Source organism: Microtus pennsylvanicus, chromosome 7 (genome assembly GCF_037038515.1).
Source record: "Microtus pennsylvanicus isolate mMicPen1 chromosome 7, mMicPen1.hap1, whole genome shotgun sequence".
Taxonomy (NCBI): domain Eukaryota; kingdom Metazoa; phylum Chordata; class Mammalia; order Rodentia; family Cricetidae; genus Microtus; species Microtus pennsylvanicus.
The window spans coordinates 9,677,875-9,696,898 of record NC_134585.1 but is presented as its reverse complement, the minus strand read 5'-3'; the positions used below and the strand labels follow the sequence as shown (position 1 = coordinate 9,696,898).

Below are 19,024 nucleotides of genomic sequence, written 5' to 3'. Positions count from 1 at the left end.
GACATTGTTCTCTGGGGAAGGGGCGCTGCTGATGGACTTTGCCCACAGCGGGTCATGGGTTCATCAGCTGCTTAGTAAGGAGTAAGCCAGGTATCTGATCAGGATGACCCAGCCTCCCCCATCCACCACAGCCAAACTGCCCCACCTGCAGGAGCCACTGCCGTGTTTGACCACAAGAGGGCAGCATGGGCTCTCCCTGCAGCAGCAAAGCTTTCCTGGAACTTCAGGTTCCACAAACCTAAAAAGCACTGCCTTAGGGGGCATTTAAAACTGTGCAAACATGGCTAAGAGAAATCAAACAAGACCTAAAGAAAAGGCAACAACGGGTCTCGAGAGTCATTTCTCTGCCCCATTGAAACTCCAGCAGGCTTTTTCTTCTCTGCAGATGTGGCAACAAGCAGCCAAGACAGACAGGGAGAGCCATGGCTCAGAGAGGTGGGCAACAGACAGGATGGTACAGAGAGACGGGCGTGGAGATCTACAGCACAGAAGAGAGACCAGAAATAGACTCAAGGTGGGAGGCTGGTGCCCCACATCTCAGAGTCGGCTCAGCAGGGGAAAGGGGGCTTCAACAGTGACAGAAGTTGGGAAACAGTTTTTTAAAGATTGAAAGTAGGTCTTTGGATCACCTTGGGCAGAGTTTCAGGTGACACTAGAAGTGAGATCTTTGAATTTCAGCAAAAATTAGAAAGTTAGGCTTTTCTAAAGATGCTGTTAATAAGATGAAGGTGGATATTGTGGCTCACACCTGTAATCCTAGCACTTGAGAAGCAAAGACAGGAGGGTCACAAGTTCAAGACCAGCTTAACACATGCTCACACACACACACAATCACTCACACGTACATGGAGATATCTATATCTATTTATCTATATAGATATGCTATATCTATATATTTAAGTATTACATATAAATATTTATATAGATAGAGGTATATATCCATATCCTCAGAGGGTAGGGTAGGAGGAGATGAAGAAAAAAAGGGAGTCAGGCAGTGGTGGCACAGGCCTTTAATCTCAGCACTGGGAGGCAGAGGCAGGCAGTTCCCTGAGTTCAAGACCAGCCTGGTCTACAGAGTGAGTTCTAGGACAGCCAGGGCTACACAGAGAAACCCTGTCTTGAAAAAACAAAGAAAGGGAGAGAGATAATATGAGGAAGACAATGACTGTGTTTAAATCCAGAATACATAAAGAACTCTCAAAATTCAACAATAAGACATCATACAGCCCATTAAACTTTGGCATAAGATCTAGACATCTACTGAGACATAAGCCCACGAAAAGATGCTGGTTATCACAGAAACAAGGGAGAGCGCAGGGCAGGCCACCCCACTTCCATAACACCCATGTCTAATGACCTCACTGAGGTGAGGTGCACAGACTCCCACATACTGGGGTGGGTAGTAAACACACAAATCATTCACAAATGGCTCAGCAGCAGCTGAGACAGAAGACCCAGAACAACATCCTCTGAAGCCACCTCAAGCCGGACATAGTGCACACACCCATCGCCAGGTCCTCAGGCTGGACATAGTGCATACGCCCATCACCAGCTCCTCAAGCTGGACATGGCTCATACACCCATCGCCAGCTCCTCAGGCTGGACATAGTGTATATGCTCATCACCAGGTCCTCAGGCTGGACATAGTGTATACAGCCATCACCAGGTCCTTAGGCTGGACATAGTGCATACACCCATCACCAGGTCCTCAGGCTGGACATAGTGTATACAGCCATCACTAGGTCCTCAGGCTGGACATAGTGCATACACCCATCACCAGGTCCTCAGGCTGGACATAGTGTATACAGCCATCACTAGGTCCTCAGGCTAGACATAGCACATACAGCCATCACTAGGTCCTCAAGCTGGACATAGTGCATGTACTCATCACTAGGTCCTCAGGCTGGACATAGTGTATACGCCCATCGCTAGGTCCTCAGGCTGGACATAGTGTATACGCCCATCGCTAGGTCCTCAGGCTGGACATAGTGTATACGCCCATCACTAGGTAAACAGACAAATACACTGTGGTCTGTCCATCCTGTGAATGATAGGCCAACCACTGACCTCTATAATGTCAATGCTCTTTCTCAAAGGGACGCAGTGCCAAGCAAACCCAGATGCTTACTGCTTTTCCCCACGTGTGAAGTTCCGGGAAAGGACAGCTCTCTGTGCTGACAGAAGGCAGAGCAGTGGGGAGTGGGGCTGCCCAGGGGAACCTGGCAGGGTAGGGGCTCACGCTTTGTTATCTTCCTGAGATCCACGAACACTGACAGAGCTCACCTCAAGGCCCGTGGGCTCACGCAGCCCAGGTGGGATGTAAGTCCCTACTCATGAGTCAGGCAGTGGCTCCTTTCCAGCCTTGCTTGACTTGTGGGTCAACAAAGAAAGGCAGCCATGGCTGGCGACAGGTGGAAATCTAGACCTGAGATCACAGCTGGGAGTACTTGGGTTTGGTCAGCATCAGGAGGAGCTGGAGCTTGTTCTCCTTAGAACCTATGGAAGCCCTGGGGACTCCCAGACACTCCCAGAGACTCCCAGAGACTTTCATAGGCTCCACTGCGCTTCAGGCCAACAGAGCTGGAAGGAGGCATTTATGCTGCTATGTTACCAGGTCTGTAATCAGCAGCGCAGAGAACAGCCCAAGACACACCATTCATAGCTGACACGCCTCAGGCGTTCCCAGCCCTGCCTCCTGCAGACCGGGAGCCTTGTGCATGTCGCCCAGACATCGGCTTCCGTGCGAGACATATAGCACCCTATAGGCTGACCTGCGGCACAGCCTGGACTAAGGATGTATTTTCTCCTACATCTCTCCTCTCTTGGACTAATTTACACTCTCCTAGCAAACCTGCTGGCCCTGAACCAGGAGATGGCATGTCTGGAAAGGTTCCTACACACGACAGACAAAGACAATACAGAGAGAAAGCCTGATGAAGGACATGTCACAACTACCTGGTTCAGAGTTCTCCTGGGGCCCAGCCAGAATCCTGCCTCAACAGGACCTTCTTAGATGGCAGAAGGGAGGCAGGTGGGGACAGGGCTGGCCCTGATGCAGTCTTCATCCAATACACACACACACACACACACACACTCACACACACATACACATGCTCACACATGCACATATACACTCATGCATACACGCGTACACACATAAACACACACACATATATACACACTCACACTCATACACACACTCATGCTCACACACACATACAAACATACACATGCACATACACACCACACATGTACACACACACTCACATACACACAGAGCACATCCAGAAAAGTTTTACCTCCTATAGATTCTACTGTGGTTTCTTCCTCCGTTTCTTCTGTTCTAGAATCTTCCGTGGTGCTGCCTCCAGCCAGGGGCGGGGAAGTGACAGGGGGTGGCTGGGGGAGCCTGGGTGCTAGCGATATATCCTGCAAGAGGAGAACAGGAAACCTGGCTGTGTTATTCAGAAGCACAACTATCCCGTGCATGTATGAGCTGGCAGTTCCGTCTGGCTTTGGGGTTTACAGCTTATGCAATGGGTTGCTTGACAGGGTTTTGAGGAAGATGAGGAAAGCATCACTCTAGTTGAGATGAATCACCAGGACTTCTGGCAGAGCTATCTGCTGAAGGTTTTCATCAGCCTGGAGGCTGGGTCCTACACCTCAATAGTCCTTAATTCCTAAAACTTGGCGTCGCCAGAGGACCAGGGACAAAGAGCCTTTCCGGGTCTAGTACAGATACTCTCTGTGGCTGGAGAACATCAGAGATGCCTAAAGTAGGGTCCTCGGGTATCATAGTAGGGTGTACAGAGCAGGTGTGCTCTCAAGGAGGGTCATGACAGAGACTTCTCCCTGCCCCCCCCCACGCACTGGCCCAGCACTGACTTCTTATTGTTCTAATGGAGGCTGTTGGTCTACCCTGCAGATCCTCTGCCTTGTGCCAGTTTCAAACTCACCCAGGGGACCTGGTGGCACACAGCAGCATGACCTATATTCCTGATGACTTCTTATCGGCAACAGAGAGGTCCAGGTAGACGGGCCCGGGGGAGTATCTAGGCTGGGGTAGTGTTGGGGCTTGAACAAGGACTCCTCCAGACACTCTTGATGCCACTGTCACACCACAGACACCACAGACCAGGGTGGGCATGGGACACCAGAGGTCTGCAGCTTTCACCCTTTGAAGGTATTGGCTAGGCCCTTCTGGGAACCCCTCACACAGTCCCTGCCTGTGACTGCAGGGTCAGGCTCCTGGCTGGAGTGAGCAGGTTACAAGGATGGATGACATGAGTGCCCAAGCTAGTTATTAGCTGGTCTACAGACAAGATGATACCGATGTGACATGGCACTCATAGGCACATCTGTGCTTCCAGCATCTGCCATGCCCAGGGCACCGTGTATAGAAGCAGAGTTTTGCAAATCTAATCCACATCTATGAGGAGAAGAGTTTATGACCATCAAGGGACACAGAATGTAGTCCCAGATTTCCAGATGACTATGTTCCCTATCCCTAAAATTTGCCTGTCCGCCCAGTCCACAAGTTAAGGGAGGCTCAGCACCTCTTCTAGCCGTGGTGGCCATCCTTAGGCTACTTAACATCCTGCAGTCTTCTTGGCCCTAACACCCAAGGTCCACCTTAAAGACAGGCTCTTCGTACTAGATGCTGGGGGCCCAGAGGGGCCCAGAGGGGCCCGGGGGTTCACTCAAACATCCTTTTCCTATCTAGAGTGCCTCTGTGTTCTTGGGACCCTGGACTGGAAAAAGCATGCAATGAAATTCCCTGCAATGTCACTTGTCTGGTCCTCATGTTAGACACAAACCAGTTATGGTCCCATACCAGCCAAGAGCATCAACAAAATGCTGGGTCACCTCTGATGAGAAAGCTCTCTTTAGAGAAGAGTTTCTGGCTCAGGACAAGAGGCAGCAGAGCCAGAGGGGGGATACAAGATCAGCCTCAGACTGGTGCCTCCCTGCATGACGCAGGACTGCTGGGATGTCATACACACTTACACACGCTATGCACAGACCATATTTCCCCTCCCCTGCCTGAACAAAGAGATGGCCTCACCACCTACAGGCACTCACCTCCTCCCTGGGTGGCTTGCTGCTTTCTTCAAAGCCACTTCCAAAGTCTCCAGATGCCTGCAGGGCGTGAGAGAAGTGAGGAAGAAGTCAGGACCAGAGGTCCCATGACAGGATAGCAACTGGACAGCAAATAAGACTCCTCCTGGGTCGAAATCAGTCAGACTTGCTGCTCGGGCAAGCCCAGTTGTAGACCAGAAGGTTGTAGATCAGGCTTGTGCATTTTTGCTCTGTGACGTGACTGCCCTGTCCTTGCCATCCATAGGGGACAGGTAAGGGAGGTAGGAAGCTGCCCTAAACAACCCCAGTCCAGGCTGACACTGAAGAAGCACACGTGGAGCATACGTACGTCACAATAATGTCCTCCACCCATCATCTGCCTGGACAGGCTGCTTTCACGCTCTCCCTTCCCTACAGCCTCCAGGAGCTCTGGGGAAGCTAGGGGCCAGCCCTTCCTCTTGCCAAGGTGGATAACTTAATATAAACCCAAAGGAGAAATACTACCTGGGCCCATAGAACCCATAGTGACATCTCGATGTCAAGGTGGCCCAGGAAGGATGGACTTGCAGACACCCAGCACGGGCAGCATGTGTCATGTCCACTGGATGGCATGCTCATGAGTGAACGTTACCCATGCACTAGAGACTGGCACTAGACAGAAGCCAATCACATCTCTGATTTTTCTCCTGGAAAAGGTAATAGCTGTTGTAGAATATTATTTTAAGATGTGTGACATTTGTTTATACTGCAGAACGTTTGTTTAATGATGCAAAGATGTGTTACATTCTTTATATAGCATTTGTTTAACTCTGTGAAGCTGGGATTCTTCACCTGTCTAAAACACCTGATAGTCTAATAAAACGCTCAACGGTCAATAGCGAGGCAGGAGCAAAGATAGGCGGGGCTGGCAGGCAGAGAGGATAAATAGAAGGAGAAATTAGGGGGGACGAGAAGGAGAAGCAAGAGAACAAGGTGAGGACACTAGGGGCCAGTCACCCAGGCACCCAGGCACCCAGTCACCCAGTCACCCAGTCACCCAGTTAGCCACCCAGCCAGTCACCCAGCCAGTCACCCAGCCAGTCACCCAGCCAGTCACCCAGCCAGTCACCCAGTTAGCCACCCAGTTAGCCACCCAGCCAGTCACCCAGTTAGCCACCCAGTTAGCCACCCAGCCAGTCGCCCAGCCAGTCACCCAGTTAGCCACCCAGTTAGCCACCCAGTTAGCCACCCAGCCAGTCGCCCAGCCAGTCACCCAGTTAGCCACCCAGTTAGCCACCCAGCCAGTCACCCAGCCAGTCACCCAGTTAGCCACCCAGTTAGCCACCCAGCCAGTCGCCCAGCCAGTCACCCAGTTAGCCACCCAGTTAGCCACCCAGTTAGCCACCCACCCAGTCACCCAGCCAGTCACCCAGCCAGTCACCCAGCCAGTCACCCAGCCAGTCACTCAGCCACCCAGTCACCCAGCCAGTCGCCCAGCCAGTCACCCAGTTAGCCACCCAGTTAGCCACCCAGCCAGTCACCCAGCCAGTCACCCAGTTAGCCACCCAGTTAGCCACCCACCCAGTCACCCAGCCAGTCACCCAGCCAGTCACCCAGCCAGTCACTCAGCCACCCAGTCACCCAGCCAGTCACCCAGCCAGTCACCCAGCCACCTACCCAGTCACCCAGCCACCCACCCAGTCACCCAGCCACCCACCCAGTCACCCAGTTAGCCATGGAGTAAGAGTGAAAGGAAGATTACAGAAGAAAAGGAAAAATCCCAGAGGCAAAAGGTAGATGGGATACTTTAAGAAAATCTGGCTAGAAATAAGTCAAGCTAAGGCCAGCCATTTATAAGCAATAATAAACCTCCATGTGTAATTTATTTGGGAGCTGGGTGGTGGGCCCCCAAAAGAGCCAAGAGGATAAAAGACAAACAACATTTTGGCATTCCAACATAGAGCCAGGCTCTGCCCAAGAGGAACTGGTGACTGGGGTATTGTCATGTGCTATCTCCAGTGGGACATCCCCCCAATCCTGTCCTCTGGCAACAGTAGATTGTTTTCCTGATGAGATTATACACATGCACACACAGACTACTCGGCTCACATACCGCACATATAATAGCCGCACTGTGCAGAGAGACAACACACAATATAAAGATAACAGCAGACCAAAAAAAAACAAAGGCACATATACAGCAAGCAGAAAAAAATACAAAGACCAGATGTACCCTACAAAAGACACACACAGTACATCAAGAGCTACACACAATCACACAACAGACAGACATACCCTCCCATAAACACACATCACACATAGCATCTAAACATACACATAACCAAGCACGTATGCACTTTCCACAGTGTGACCTGTCCATCACACGGTGTCGCTGTGGCTTGGTCTCTGACATTTACATTTTCCAGGTTGTCCGAAATGGCAAGTTAAGGCGAGGAGTGATGTCTGAACAACACATAGGTTCCGGGTACCCTACTGGCATCTTTTGGCTTTTCCCAGCATATCCCTTTGGGACCCTTGCTCACAGGGGGAAGATACCCTCCCCCCCAAGACACTCACCCTGTCTTCATCATCATCATCTTCATCCAAGCAGTGCACAGGGCTCACCCGGGGGTCCTGTCGTATCTTCAGCTCTGAGATCTTCCCCTGGAGGGAGGCGGAAGGTCATTAGTTTGAAAATGAAATGTTGCTCAATGGATCAGGTGTTGGGCCCCTCAGTTGCCAGCTGGTGGCACTGTTTGGGAAGGTGGTGGAATCTTAAGGAGGTGGAGGATCACAGAATTGGGTTACTGGGAGACAGACTTGACACTTTCCAGCCCTACTCTGCTTCCTGGCTGCACTGTGACCAGCTGCCTCAGTCTTGCTCCCCCTCACGGTCACAGACACCTCTCAAACTGCAAAGCCAAAATAAATACTTGCCTTCTTTTCTTAAGTGGTTCCTGGTCAGATATTCGGTTACAAAAACAGGGAGAGAGAGTAAGACCCTGGGGCCCTGGAGGCAGGTGCTCGGGCAGAGCCTCTAACGCGTGCTGGCTCGCAGCCTAGCCTGATGTTACCAGGGAAGCTCCCTTTTGTCAGGAAGACTAAGGAGCAGACTCATTCAACGGCTTTCAAGTTGTGGCAGTTTCTGGGCCAAGACAAGGGAGGCCGTGAGGATCAGATGCACCCAACAATGAACATAGCTGCATCTCACACTTCCTGCCTAGATTGCTGGCTCTTATGCAGGCTCCGGGGTGTCTGTCTGAGGGAGCTCACACGCACTTTCCCCGTGTTTATGTTCTTACTTTGATTGTACTCCATTACGCTAATTTCAGTTTACTAAATAGAGACAGCACTTCCTCATTTCCAAAGAGATTTTCTAGACTCCCGTCACAGCCAGAACTGAGTGTATGGGGGCGGCAGACTTCCATGTGGCCTCCCTCTGGCTGTTCAGTCGGCTTGCGTGAACAATACATATCAACACTAAGGGAAGGCTATGACTGTCCTAACAAAACTTGACATGGAGACACTGAAATCTGGATTCCATACCCAGTTTCACACATCACAATATAACTTGATTCTTCCAGCCACTTGAAAATGTAGCCATCACCCTAGCTTGGGAGCCTTGCGGGAGTCAGCGATGGCTGGCCCATGCTGCAAGAAACAGGGCTTGGCCTCGCAGGACCAACATTGTGCCAGGGGGGACTCCATGCCCTTTATCCCATGTGCTATGGTGATCTGAGATTTGGGAGGCCTCTAGGTCAGGGGAAAAACAGAACTGACATCTGTACCCCCTAAAAAGATCAGAGGAGCAGCATTAGACCAGCAGGTGAAGAACGATCTGCTTGTATTTGGGTCCAAGGGGATTCTGGGAGTTCTACCAAACTACTAACATCAGGACAACATATAAGTAAGTACACACAGTTGTGTGAGAAGGAGCATATGACTGTGTGTGTGTGTGTGTGTGTGTGTGTGTGTGTGTGTGTGTGTGTGTGTATGAATGTGTGTGTGTGTGTAAGGGCGGATATCACTCATGCCCAGGAGCCAGTCACAGCCACATTCACTGGAAGGGAGATGCACACTTCCTGTCAGCCAGCTTTTGTGGTCAACACAGCATCTGGGGACAGAATGAACATCTTCAGAAGCCTGCTCAGAGCTGCAGCCGGTGCCTTGGTGACAGTGGAGAGCTCCCAGGGTCAGGAGGAATTGGGCTTAAACACTAGAAAACTGCTTCCTAAGGGCAGAGCTGGCCAGGGGCGTTTCGTGTGGTCTCAGCAACAGACACAGCGTTCCACACAGACGGGCTCACTGTTGTGGACGGGCCACACTCTCTGCCGAGGCTGTGGGTGCCTGCGTCTGGAAAAGGCCTCCAGAGGGCAGAAAAGACTTGTGTCTGCGCTGAGTTCAGCTCTGTATCCTGCCCTTGTGACTCCTCCACCCCCGCCTGGAGTTCTCCCAATGGCTAATGGGGACGATGTCAGTTGTACAAAAACCATAAGACCCACTGCAAATATTGAATGGACTTGGACCCAGAAGTTATGCAATCTGGACCTTGGGAAATGGGGGACTGTGGACATTTAGAGACGAGTGCCACGTGAAACTCTTCCTGCCACGCCGACGGGCAGTGCTTTAGCCATGGGGAAGTCACTCAAAACAGATCCCCGTCAGCAGGGGGCACAGCGCCGTCTTGGCTCACCTGGGCCTGCCATGGCAGAAGCAGTGTCTCAGCTAGCAGAGGTCAGAGGCTGAAGCCATGAAGTGGGGCCACCTGCTAATGTGGTCTCATGGGCTGCATCCTCGTTTCCCCATGGCCTTCAGGGTGGCCTCTTTGCCCCACCCTTTTCCCCTCAGCCCATCTTCCCCTCCCTCCCTCCCTTTCTGACCTCCCATGGCCAGTTCCTGCTGCGGTGTGACCCAGCGTGCTGCCTGCTCTGCTTGCTAATGCCTGACATCCATCCCTGCTGCCCTCACACTCATTGCCCCACACGGCTTCACAGGCCTCTGGTGTCAGGTCTCCGCTCCCGTGACCAGGTCCCAACAGGCCATGTCATCACAGCCAGCCTCCTTTGGTCTCTTACAATGCCCAGGAAGAAAATGGCGTACAAGCTGTGGCATTGTACCCACCACAGGCTACTTGAGATGCAAGAGGGGTCCGTGGAGCTTTATTTACCAGAACACTGAGCAGGAGCCAGTGGGACAGACTGCTGAGAAGCACGGGGAGGGACAGACTGACAGTGGACCCATGAGGGCTCTGTCCTCAATCAGGAGCGGAACTGCTGGGGTCAGATTCTGCCCTCTGCTGCCTGCTCCAGCTCCCATACAGGAAGGCCTGTTCTGACATCACACACTTGAGAGCTGGGGCCACCTCTCCGCACCAGCACACGCATCCATTACTCTGATGATGGAGCCACAGCTGCACCCTGAGGAAAATTCATTGCCTCAAGTCTAGATGAAGGAAATGAAAATTGACCTTGAGATGCCCAGCTGAATGAGAACACTAGGAAAGCTGTGCTTTGTGGGGTCTCTCCTGGGGTCAAAGGCACCAGGGGTTGCGGTGGGGGGGGCGTTGCTGGAGGTGGAAGAGAAACACAAAAGGAACGTTAAGCCAAGGTGTGGAGCTCATAAAGACAACACAGGGCTGGGCTGGGCTCCATGGGAAATACTGGCCCAGCATGTGGGAGGTCCTGGGTTTAGTCCTCCCTAGCACCCACACTAGGAAAGAAAGACAAAAGAAAGTCAAGAGAATAAGAAGTAGAGGCACCTCTGACAGGCAAAAATAGTCGAGAAGAATTATAACTACAAGTCACACAACATAACCAACAGAACACCTGCACTGAACACAGCCGGAAGCCATGCTTTGAGGGAACTGGTAACCAGAATGACGCTCACGACCAAACTCAAACGGACAGACAGGAAGACAATGACATCAAACTGTGAGGACCACCACCCGGCAAGGACCAGGTCTAGGTAGCTGTAGGCACAGCCCGGCTCTCCCTGGCAGTGCGTGGTTGCAGGTAGGGCAGAGATGACTCAGAGGAAGCCTAGCTTCCCATCCCACTGGATTCCCTCCCAGAGCACTGGCTCTTCAGTTCCCTGGCTCCCTGACTCCCAGAGCTCTGGGCTAGCTTTGGTCATGTCATGAGTCACATGATACAGTGACTCCTCCCCCAAAGGCCACAGCACCAAGTCTGCAAATCCAACTATCTCCTTTTCTACCACCAGCACATCTCCCCCACTCCAGCTGGCATCCTTTAAAGGGAAAGGATCCTGAGACCTAGCGTACAGCAGCAAGCAGGGTCAGACTGCTGAGGTCAGCGGGGGAGGCGTCTATGGTCTGCAATGACCAGCACAGTTCCCTGAATGCTCTCTGATTCTCTCCTTCAAACAACAAAGAGTTTCCATATCCAAGGTTGTGGGTTTTTCTCTCCAGACCCAAAATTAACCAAACAAACTCCTTAAATGCCCCAATGGTGTTTTTTAAGTGAACAGACAAATGGCAGGCTGGGAATAAGATGTGTGTATACAGCCAGAGCTAAGTTTCTTTCAGATATGGAGAGCTGGATAAATCAATTAGGAATGGCTGAATTCTCCCACCAAAATCCAAAGGGCGGGGGGAGAAGCTCACGTTCACAAACACACCGAGAAATGAAAATGAAAACGATACAGCGTGTCTACATATCCAACTGGCAAACCTTTTTCACACAGCCCGGCAAGACCCAGGCAGTGATGAGGCCACCTCTCTTAGGGTGGCTGTGCCCCTCCATCAGCACCACCGAGTCTCACGTACCCTACTTTTCACCAGCTCTGCTGGGGAAGTCAGAGACGGACGGAACCTCTGAGGTCTGCCATCCCCTTGGGAAATGGTAGCAATAGCACAGCACAGATGTCTCACTCTGGAAACACTGATGCTCAGCTTTCTGGGAATCGCGTTTGAAGAGCAGAAGGAAAACACACAGGGGCCCAGTTTGGTGCCAAAGTCCCGGTAGCTCTTGAACTCCGTGGGTTAAAAGTTCCTGCCTGAGGCAGAAGGTCAGCTTTCAGAGCTGTGGACACAGGACTTAGAACAACTTACAACAGCAGGCCCTTGTCTGGGTCATAATTGACTGTCTGTCCCTGGGGACATGTCCTTCCTTGCACACACAGGGACCCCTGTCTGGGTTGGGCAGGGGCGTCCAGCTGCTGATGGCTGGCGTACTGGATTCAGGAGCCATGAGTCAGTGCCAGCTGAGGGTCCTCACGCACTGGTTCTCAAGAGGCTGGGCTCCCAGCTGGGATCTCAGGAAGAGTGCCCTCCTACGAGAAACGTAGGACCCAGAAGGGACAAACGCAGGGACATGGGAAAGAGTCACAGGCCTCTCACTGTCACCCAGTGGGCCCAGAGCGAGTCGCAGTCTTCATTAAAATAATAAACATCCCGAAGCAGCTGACCTAAGCAGATCTGTTGTGTGACGTCCCAGTCCCCATTTCCAGCAGGGTACTCCCTCGACTGTGCAGATAAAGGAAGACCCTCTGAGTGACTGCCTTTTAATGAGTCATTTTGGTCATTAGTTTTGAGAGAGGGTCTCAAATGAGCCTGGAACTCCAGAGCATTCTCCTTCTGGCTCCCTGGTGGGTTAGGTGTATGGCCCCAAGCCTGTCTCTTCCACAAGATGCCTGAGCACTTGTTTTCCAGGTGAAGTAGCTAAGCCCTGACTAAGCCCTACACTCTCCTAGACTAAGCTTGCTGTCTCCAGCTCACCCCAGGCCCTGGCTCATATCTGGCTCATACTCAGGATGGGAGCCCGAGAAGAAACGGCCTCCAGCAGCCATTTTGTGGGTCCTGGGGTCTCAAAGAACTCAGAAAAGCCCAGTGGGGTATCCAGGGTATCAAACAAAGAACAAAAGTTGGAACAGAAGCCACTGCAGCCACAGTGGGGAAGGCACAAGTGTGGGCACCCAGGCTGCAGCATCAACTGGAGGAACTTGCTTTCCCTGGTCCCCCAGCCCCCTCCTCCCCTGGCTCAGCACACAGCAGGGCAGCATAGGTTACCTGGAACTTGTCAGGGTCAGCTGCTCCAGCCTGACCCACGAAGAGGCCAGAGTCGTGCTCCAGTTCCAGGCCTTGCGGGGACCGAGCAAACGGCACCTTCTGGAACTCTTCGCAGTCTATGTAGAGAGCCACAGAGCGGCCATCCACGCTGAGCGCGAAGTGTGTCCACTGGCCAACAAACGCAGGCAGGTGGAAGCTGGCGCCCGTGAGGGTCTGGCTGGCACCGTGTTCCGTGTAGAGCAATGAGATGTTCTGGTAACCATCTTGCACGCCCGAGAGCTTCACACCCAGCGAGACCACTGTCTGTGCAGCGTCTGTGATGGCAAACAGCACCCCTGCGGCCTTTGTGGCCGGCTGAATATGAAACAGGATTGAAAAGTCACGGAAGAAGAGTCTAGGGAAGTGGTGCTGGGCCACCTGGCCACCACTGGAGTCTGGTCCAAAGACGTAGGCTGGCCCGACATCGGGGTCTTCGATCTGTTGGATCTGCGGGGGCAGAGGGTCCCCGAGGAGCTGTGGCAGCCCCACCTCCTCAGCGATGTTCTCTGCAAAGAGAAAGACATCCAGTGAGGTGGCTGCACGGGAACAGACTCAGTCACAGTGGCACCCTAGGAGACACAGACCACGAAACCACCCTTTATCCAGGTCTGCGTGGCCGTCTCTTTGGGTCTCTCCCTGTTTTCATGGACTTCCGGGCCAAAGCAAATATCCCAAGAAGGAAGTGAGGGGATGGGGCATGGAGTCCCCCACTCTGACTCTATAGGAGGACAGACACAGAGTAAGACCTCTCTACGGCAAAGAGAGAGGAGGCAACACAAGGTAACTCCTGTCTGAAGCTCCACCTGGTCTGGGAGTCAGCTAGAGACAAATCGAACCTGGGAGACTCAAATGGCCAGGCTCCAAAGTCAGCTTTCCCTTGCTTCCTCTCGTCATTATGGTTTCTAGGTTAGCATCAAATTTTCACTCTGGTTCCCACACGCCTGTTCCTCAGGAGCTCTTCCGTGGCCATTTCTGCTCCCTGAAGCTTAAGACCACACTACGGTGCAGAAGGCTGTCTGACAGCTGGCAGTGCCAGCCCAGTACAGACTCTCCCGGATTTACAACTTTTCTAAAGTGCCCCGGGGTGGCCAGTGACACATTTCACTTACAGACTTCACTCCTGGCACCATTTTGAGTTGGGCACAGATGTATGAGCCCTTCTTGTCTTTAGGCCAGGCCACCAGGGCCACTCAACACACTCAAGCAGTCCAGCATTACAAAGCCTGGGAGGAGGCGCTTGGGCAAGGAGAGGGTTCACGGTCAAGAGCTCTCCTAGGAAGGAAAGGCTGGAGGCAGGCATGCTTGGTAGTACGTGAGTATGTAAGGATAGCATGCCTCAGGTCAGGCTGTGGGGCTAGAATAACAAGGTCCCTACAGAGTAAGAGATGGGAAATACTGAGCCCCCAACTTCACAGGGCAAATGGAGTCACCAAGCCCCTCAAAACCAGAAGACAAGAGTCGCCATAGAGCGCATCCCTTAGGGGACAAAGAACAGCTTTGTGTGCCGAGGGGGCATCCTGAACTGTTGCAAGGGTGGCCGTAAGTCACATGCTCTTAAGCCCTGAGTGCTGACCAGACATGGTGCTGGCCAGGAGCAGAGAGGACACAGCTTGGTGGGGGCACGACTTGCAAGAGCTGAGTGTCTGCAGCCTTCAAGATGGGAGCAGAGAAGGGTGGTGGGCTAGCCTTGGGAGCTCAGTGATCCGTCACAATCATAGCTGCTACAGTGTTTCCTTCTCACCAGGAATGCTGGGACCCAGAGTTCACACTTGAAATTCTGTAGCCAAGTCATGCGTGCTGCCTGAGCGCTGGAGATGAGGCCATTCTGCCCCTCCTTCTAGGATAGCAAAAATCCCTGGCGCCCCACTAGCCCAGCACACAGGACTCTACAGCTGCTGGCTTGCTGGGCTGGAAGGCACCAGTGTGTGCCAGGATGACCCCTGGGTCCTTAGAGACCTACAACTAGCTCTTCCCAAGTCCTTCCCTTTCCTTTCTATGAAATTCTTTTCGGTTCTGCTGGGAGTAGATGCCAAATGCCAGGGCAGTAAGATCACTGGCTCTGCTCCCTGGTTACAGGATCGTGGTGGGGGAAGGGCCTGGCTGCCTAGGCCAGGAAGCTCGTTTGTGGTTAAGGAACAAGGCCTGTGCCATGCTCTGAGGGCTCAGAGGCTTTCTGGAGGACGGTGGTCCCTTTGCAAGCTGAGACTCCTCCAGCCACCTGTCTGACTTCAGATCCAGGAATGGGGGTGCTACCTGGTTAAGTCCACCTCCCCTGAAATAAGCAGATACAGTTCTGAAAGGGCGGTATTTAAATATGCACACCCTTGAGCTACATGTGAAACCAATTACAGCCAGCATCCCTGTAGCACAAATAATAAAAACCCAGAGACAGATATTGGGGTTCAAGTTGAAGATCAGAAAAGCAAAGCGGCCAGCCACTGGCTCTTACCTCCACTTCAGACCGAAATGAGCGATCCTGCCTCCACAAATCCTCAGATTGAGACTGAGCATGAGACCAGTCTCCTGCCATCTTATATTCTGCTCTAGCACCAGGATTAAAGGTGTGCATCACCACTGTCCGGCCTCTATGGCTAACTAGTGTGGCTGCTGGGGTTAAAGGTGTGTGCCACCACTGTCTGGCCTCTATGGCTAACTAGTGTGGCTGTTTTGCATGCTGATCTTCAGGCAAGCTTTATTTATTTATTTATTTAGGTTTTAACTTTTTATTTATTTATTTTTTTGCTAGTGAATATATTTTTGGAAGCAGAGATTCTTAGAAATATTGGTTTCATGGGGATTTTGGGCATGTGATGAAATTCACACTCTTCTCTATGTACAAAGGAAATTTATGCTTAAATACAATGCTCAAAATAGAAGAAAAATAAGTTTGTTTATACATACACACATACTTTTCCAACTCACTTTGTAAGAACAATTGTTTCCTAATTACTATTTCAATTTTTGAGGTAGCAGTGAACATAAATATCCTTTGAACTATTTATAAAACATTCATAACATATTAAAACACAAATAATGTACCACTATACATCCCCCCACAAGAACAGTCAAGACCTGGCTCCCGAGGGACCAGTAGGGAGAATATCTGGTACTCCCACCTGACTGGACCAGGCTCCTGGTGGTACAGGAGCCCATGCCAGCCTCCCTCCCAGGACAACAGCCAGTCCATTTCCCAGTGCGACTTTCCAGACCCTTGACTTCACAGCATCTTCACTGCCAACCTCAGCAGCAGGGCCTGGTTCTAGAACATGAGGGCAGACGGCATAGCCCTTTGGCAAGAGGGCTCAGTTAGGCAAACATCATGAGAAAAAGACCCTTCACAGGGACCGTGGCAGGCTGGATCATCAGCACCAGGACAAGAGTGCATCTCCCTTCCTCATCAAGGATCCTGGCCAATCCAGACTGCCCGCCCTGGAGAATGGCCTCCAGCTAAGCCAGTAGCCCATGGGCTGCTCAGGGGCCCTTGACTCCTCCAATGCAATGGAGTAGACCTGTCTCTCTATATGTGCTAGGCCTCTGACAGCCAGGGCCCCCCAGCTCGCCAACTGGCTCTCCCAGGGATGCAGCCTGGGTACAGACTGTGCATCCACCCCTGGGCTGGTCATTCACTTCATCGCATATGCTCTGGGGCTGCTGTGTATAGGACTAAGGCTATGGCAGCCTGTTCCTAGTCTCTCTGGGCTCCCAACCATGTAAAACCCAGACTGCAACAGTCCTGCCCCAAATCACCTAGGCCTGGGTCACGGCTGAGCATCCTGTGCTCCTAGAGTCCAGGGACAAACATTTTCCTTGAGTCAGAGGGAATCGTGGCAGTCCTTCCCTGCTTCTAAATTCTGTGGTCTATTCAGACACAAACATACAGTTGCTGTGTGGGGACATGGGATGGACGGTAACATCTGTGCTGGACCCAGCCTGGGTACCTAATACACAGTGGCAGAATCCAGAGGTACAAGTCCAGCAAGTAGTCCAGTGATGTGGGATGCCCCTATGTATGCTGTAATGTTTTATCACTATTGGTTAATAAAGAAGCTGATTGGGCCTATGGCAGGGCAGAATCGAGCCAGGAGGGAAATCCCAGAGAGAGAGAGGGGGAGAAAGAAGGTAGAGTCTGAGAGATGCCAGCCGCGGCTGGGGGAAACAAGACGTGAGGTAACAAGCCATGAGCATTGTAGTAAAGTATACAATAATAGAAATGGGTTAATTGAAGTTGTAAGAGCTAGTTAATAATAAACCTGAGCTAATAGGCCAAACAGTTTGTAATTAATATTAAGCCTCAGAGTGGTTATTCAAAAACCAGTGGGTGGGAGAGAAGCCTCCAGAAACATTCCAGCGTGTGACTGTCTACACTGCTGTGGGGAAAGGCTCAAGAGAGTTATCTGAACTACGCAGCCAGCATGGAGAGTTTTATTACATCCACCCAGGCCACTGAGCTGTAGGCGATGAGCTGCACTAGATTCATTGTGGAATGAGGCCTTAGGGGCTAGTTTTGTGAAGCCTTGAATGGAGCCGTTTGAAGAGATATTCAGAGTCCTTGTGGAATTGAGAAACTATAACCAAGCCAGAGCAGGGAAAAGGCAAAAGCTGGGGGGAAAGGAAATACCATGATCAATAAAAAGCATAAATGAGAGGGTGGTTTGGGTTCAGGTGGGCCAGCAACCTGAATAATATATTGTAAATCCTCAGGTGGAAGACAGACGTGAGTTAGGCCAAAATTGTCCAGGTAAACACAGACAACGGCACAGCGAAGAAACGTCTGGCAAAAATTGCACAGGAGGCCTGAGGAGAAAGAAGCAGACAACAGGGACAAGGCAAGCATTGCAAGCACACCGCCTAGAACAGGGTCAGGTTGAAGCCGACCTTTGACCTTTGTCTGGGAACTGCCCACGTGGGTACACATGAATCTGTACAATGCAACTCATGACTGTTAACTCCAGTTCCAGGGGATCCTGAGCCCTTTTCTGGCCTCTGCAGGCACCAGGTATATAAATAGTACACATATATACATGTACCAAAACACACACATAAAATAAAAACAAATTAATTATTTTTTTTAAATCACCTAAACAGAGAGTAGAGCAGGAAATGAGGAACAGAAGTATTAGCACAAAGCAGCATTATCAACAGCAGTGAAGTCCTCAAGAGCAGCAATTACAATAAATGTAAACAGATTGAGTGTCAATCTAAAGAGAAGAGATTTGGGCCAGTGAAAGTAAAAGTGTCTGCTATTGATCCCAGGAACCCACACGGTGGAAAGAACTGGCAATTAAAAGTTGTCCTCCAATTTCTACATGTAAGTCATGTTACAGGTATGTATTTTACACACACACACAATTATTTAAATAAATATAAATAGATAGGTGTAATTTTGAAAATTTAAAGATAGAGCCTGGCCAAGTAATTAAAAAAACACAGTCATACGCTGTCTGCATAAAACATTTTCGATCCAAACAGATTGAAAGCGAAAGGACCACCGGTGTGGAAAAAATACAAGGTAGTAACTATGATATCAGACAGAATAGAATTTAAACCAATGTGTTACAAAAGGGAAGGAACCAATACAGGAGGGTGCTATGACGTAATAGACCACTAACATACACTGTAGAGCAGACAGCTCTACAATGGCAGAGACTGACACCCCTCTCACTAAAGGGCAGAACAACCAGATAAGGAAGATAAGGAAGAACTTCTTACCTCTGTGGGCGTGCACAGGGCACCGCCAGCCACAGTGGCACCTAGGCTCCTCTCCGGTGCAGATGTAACATGTCCAAGACAGACACATGTCAGGCCACTAAAAGCCTCAACATATATAACATATACTCTCCAACCACTTTGAGATCAAGTTAGACATTAAAAACTAATAAAGCTGGAATACTTACGAATTTG

General features: G+C 51.1%; 1 protein-coding gene across 5 annotated transcripts in view; it reads right to left on the bottom strand.

Annotated features, from left to right (window-relative positions):
• Positions 1 to 19,024, bottom strand: part of Col18a1 (collagen type XVIII alpha 1 chain) — a 108,720-nt gene that overhangs the window by 27,871 nt on the left and 61,825 nt on the right. For all 5 annotated transcript variants that reach the window (XM_075979865.1, XM_075979862.1, XM_075979861.1 and 2 more), the window contains 4 exons: positions 13,085 to 13,629; positions 7,636 to 7,722; positions 5,083 to 5,139; positions 3,300 to 3,429 (listed from right to left, as the gene is read on the bottom strand). In XM_075979865.1, coding sequence (XP_075835980.1) covers positions 3,300 to 3,429; positions 5,083 to 5,139; positions 7,636 to 7,722; positions 13,085 to 13,629 — 819 coding nt within the window. The remainder of the gene's footprint in view (positions 1 to 3,299; positions 3,430 to 5,082; positions 5,140 to 7,635; positions 7,723 to 13,084; positions 13,630 to 19,024) is intronic.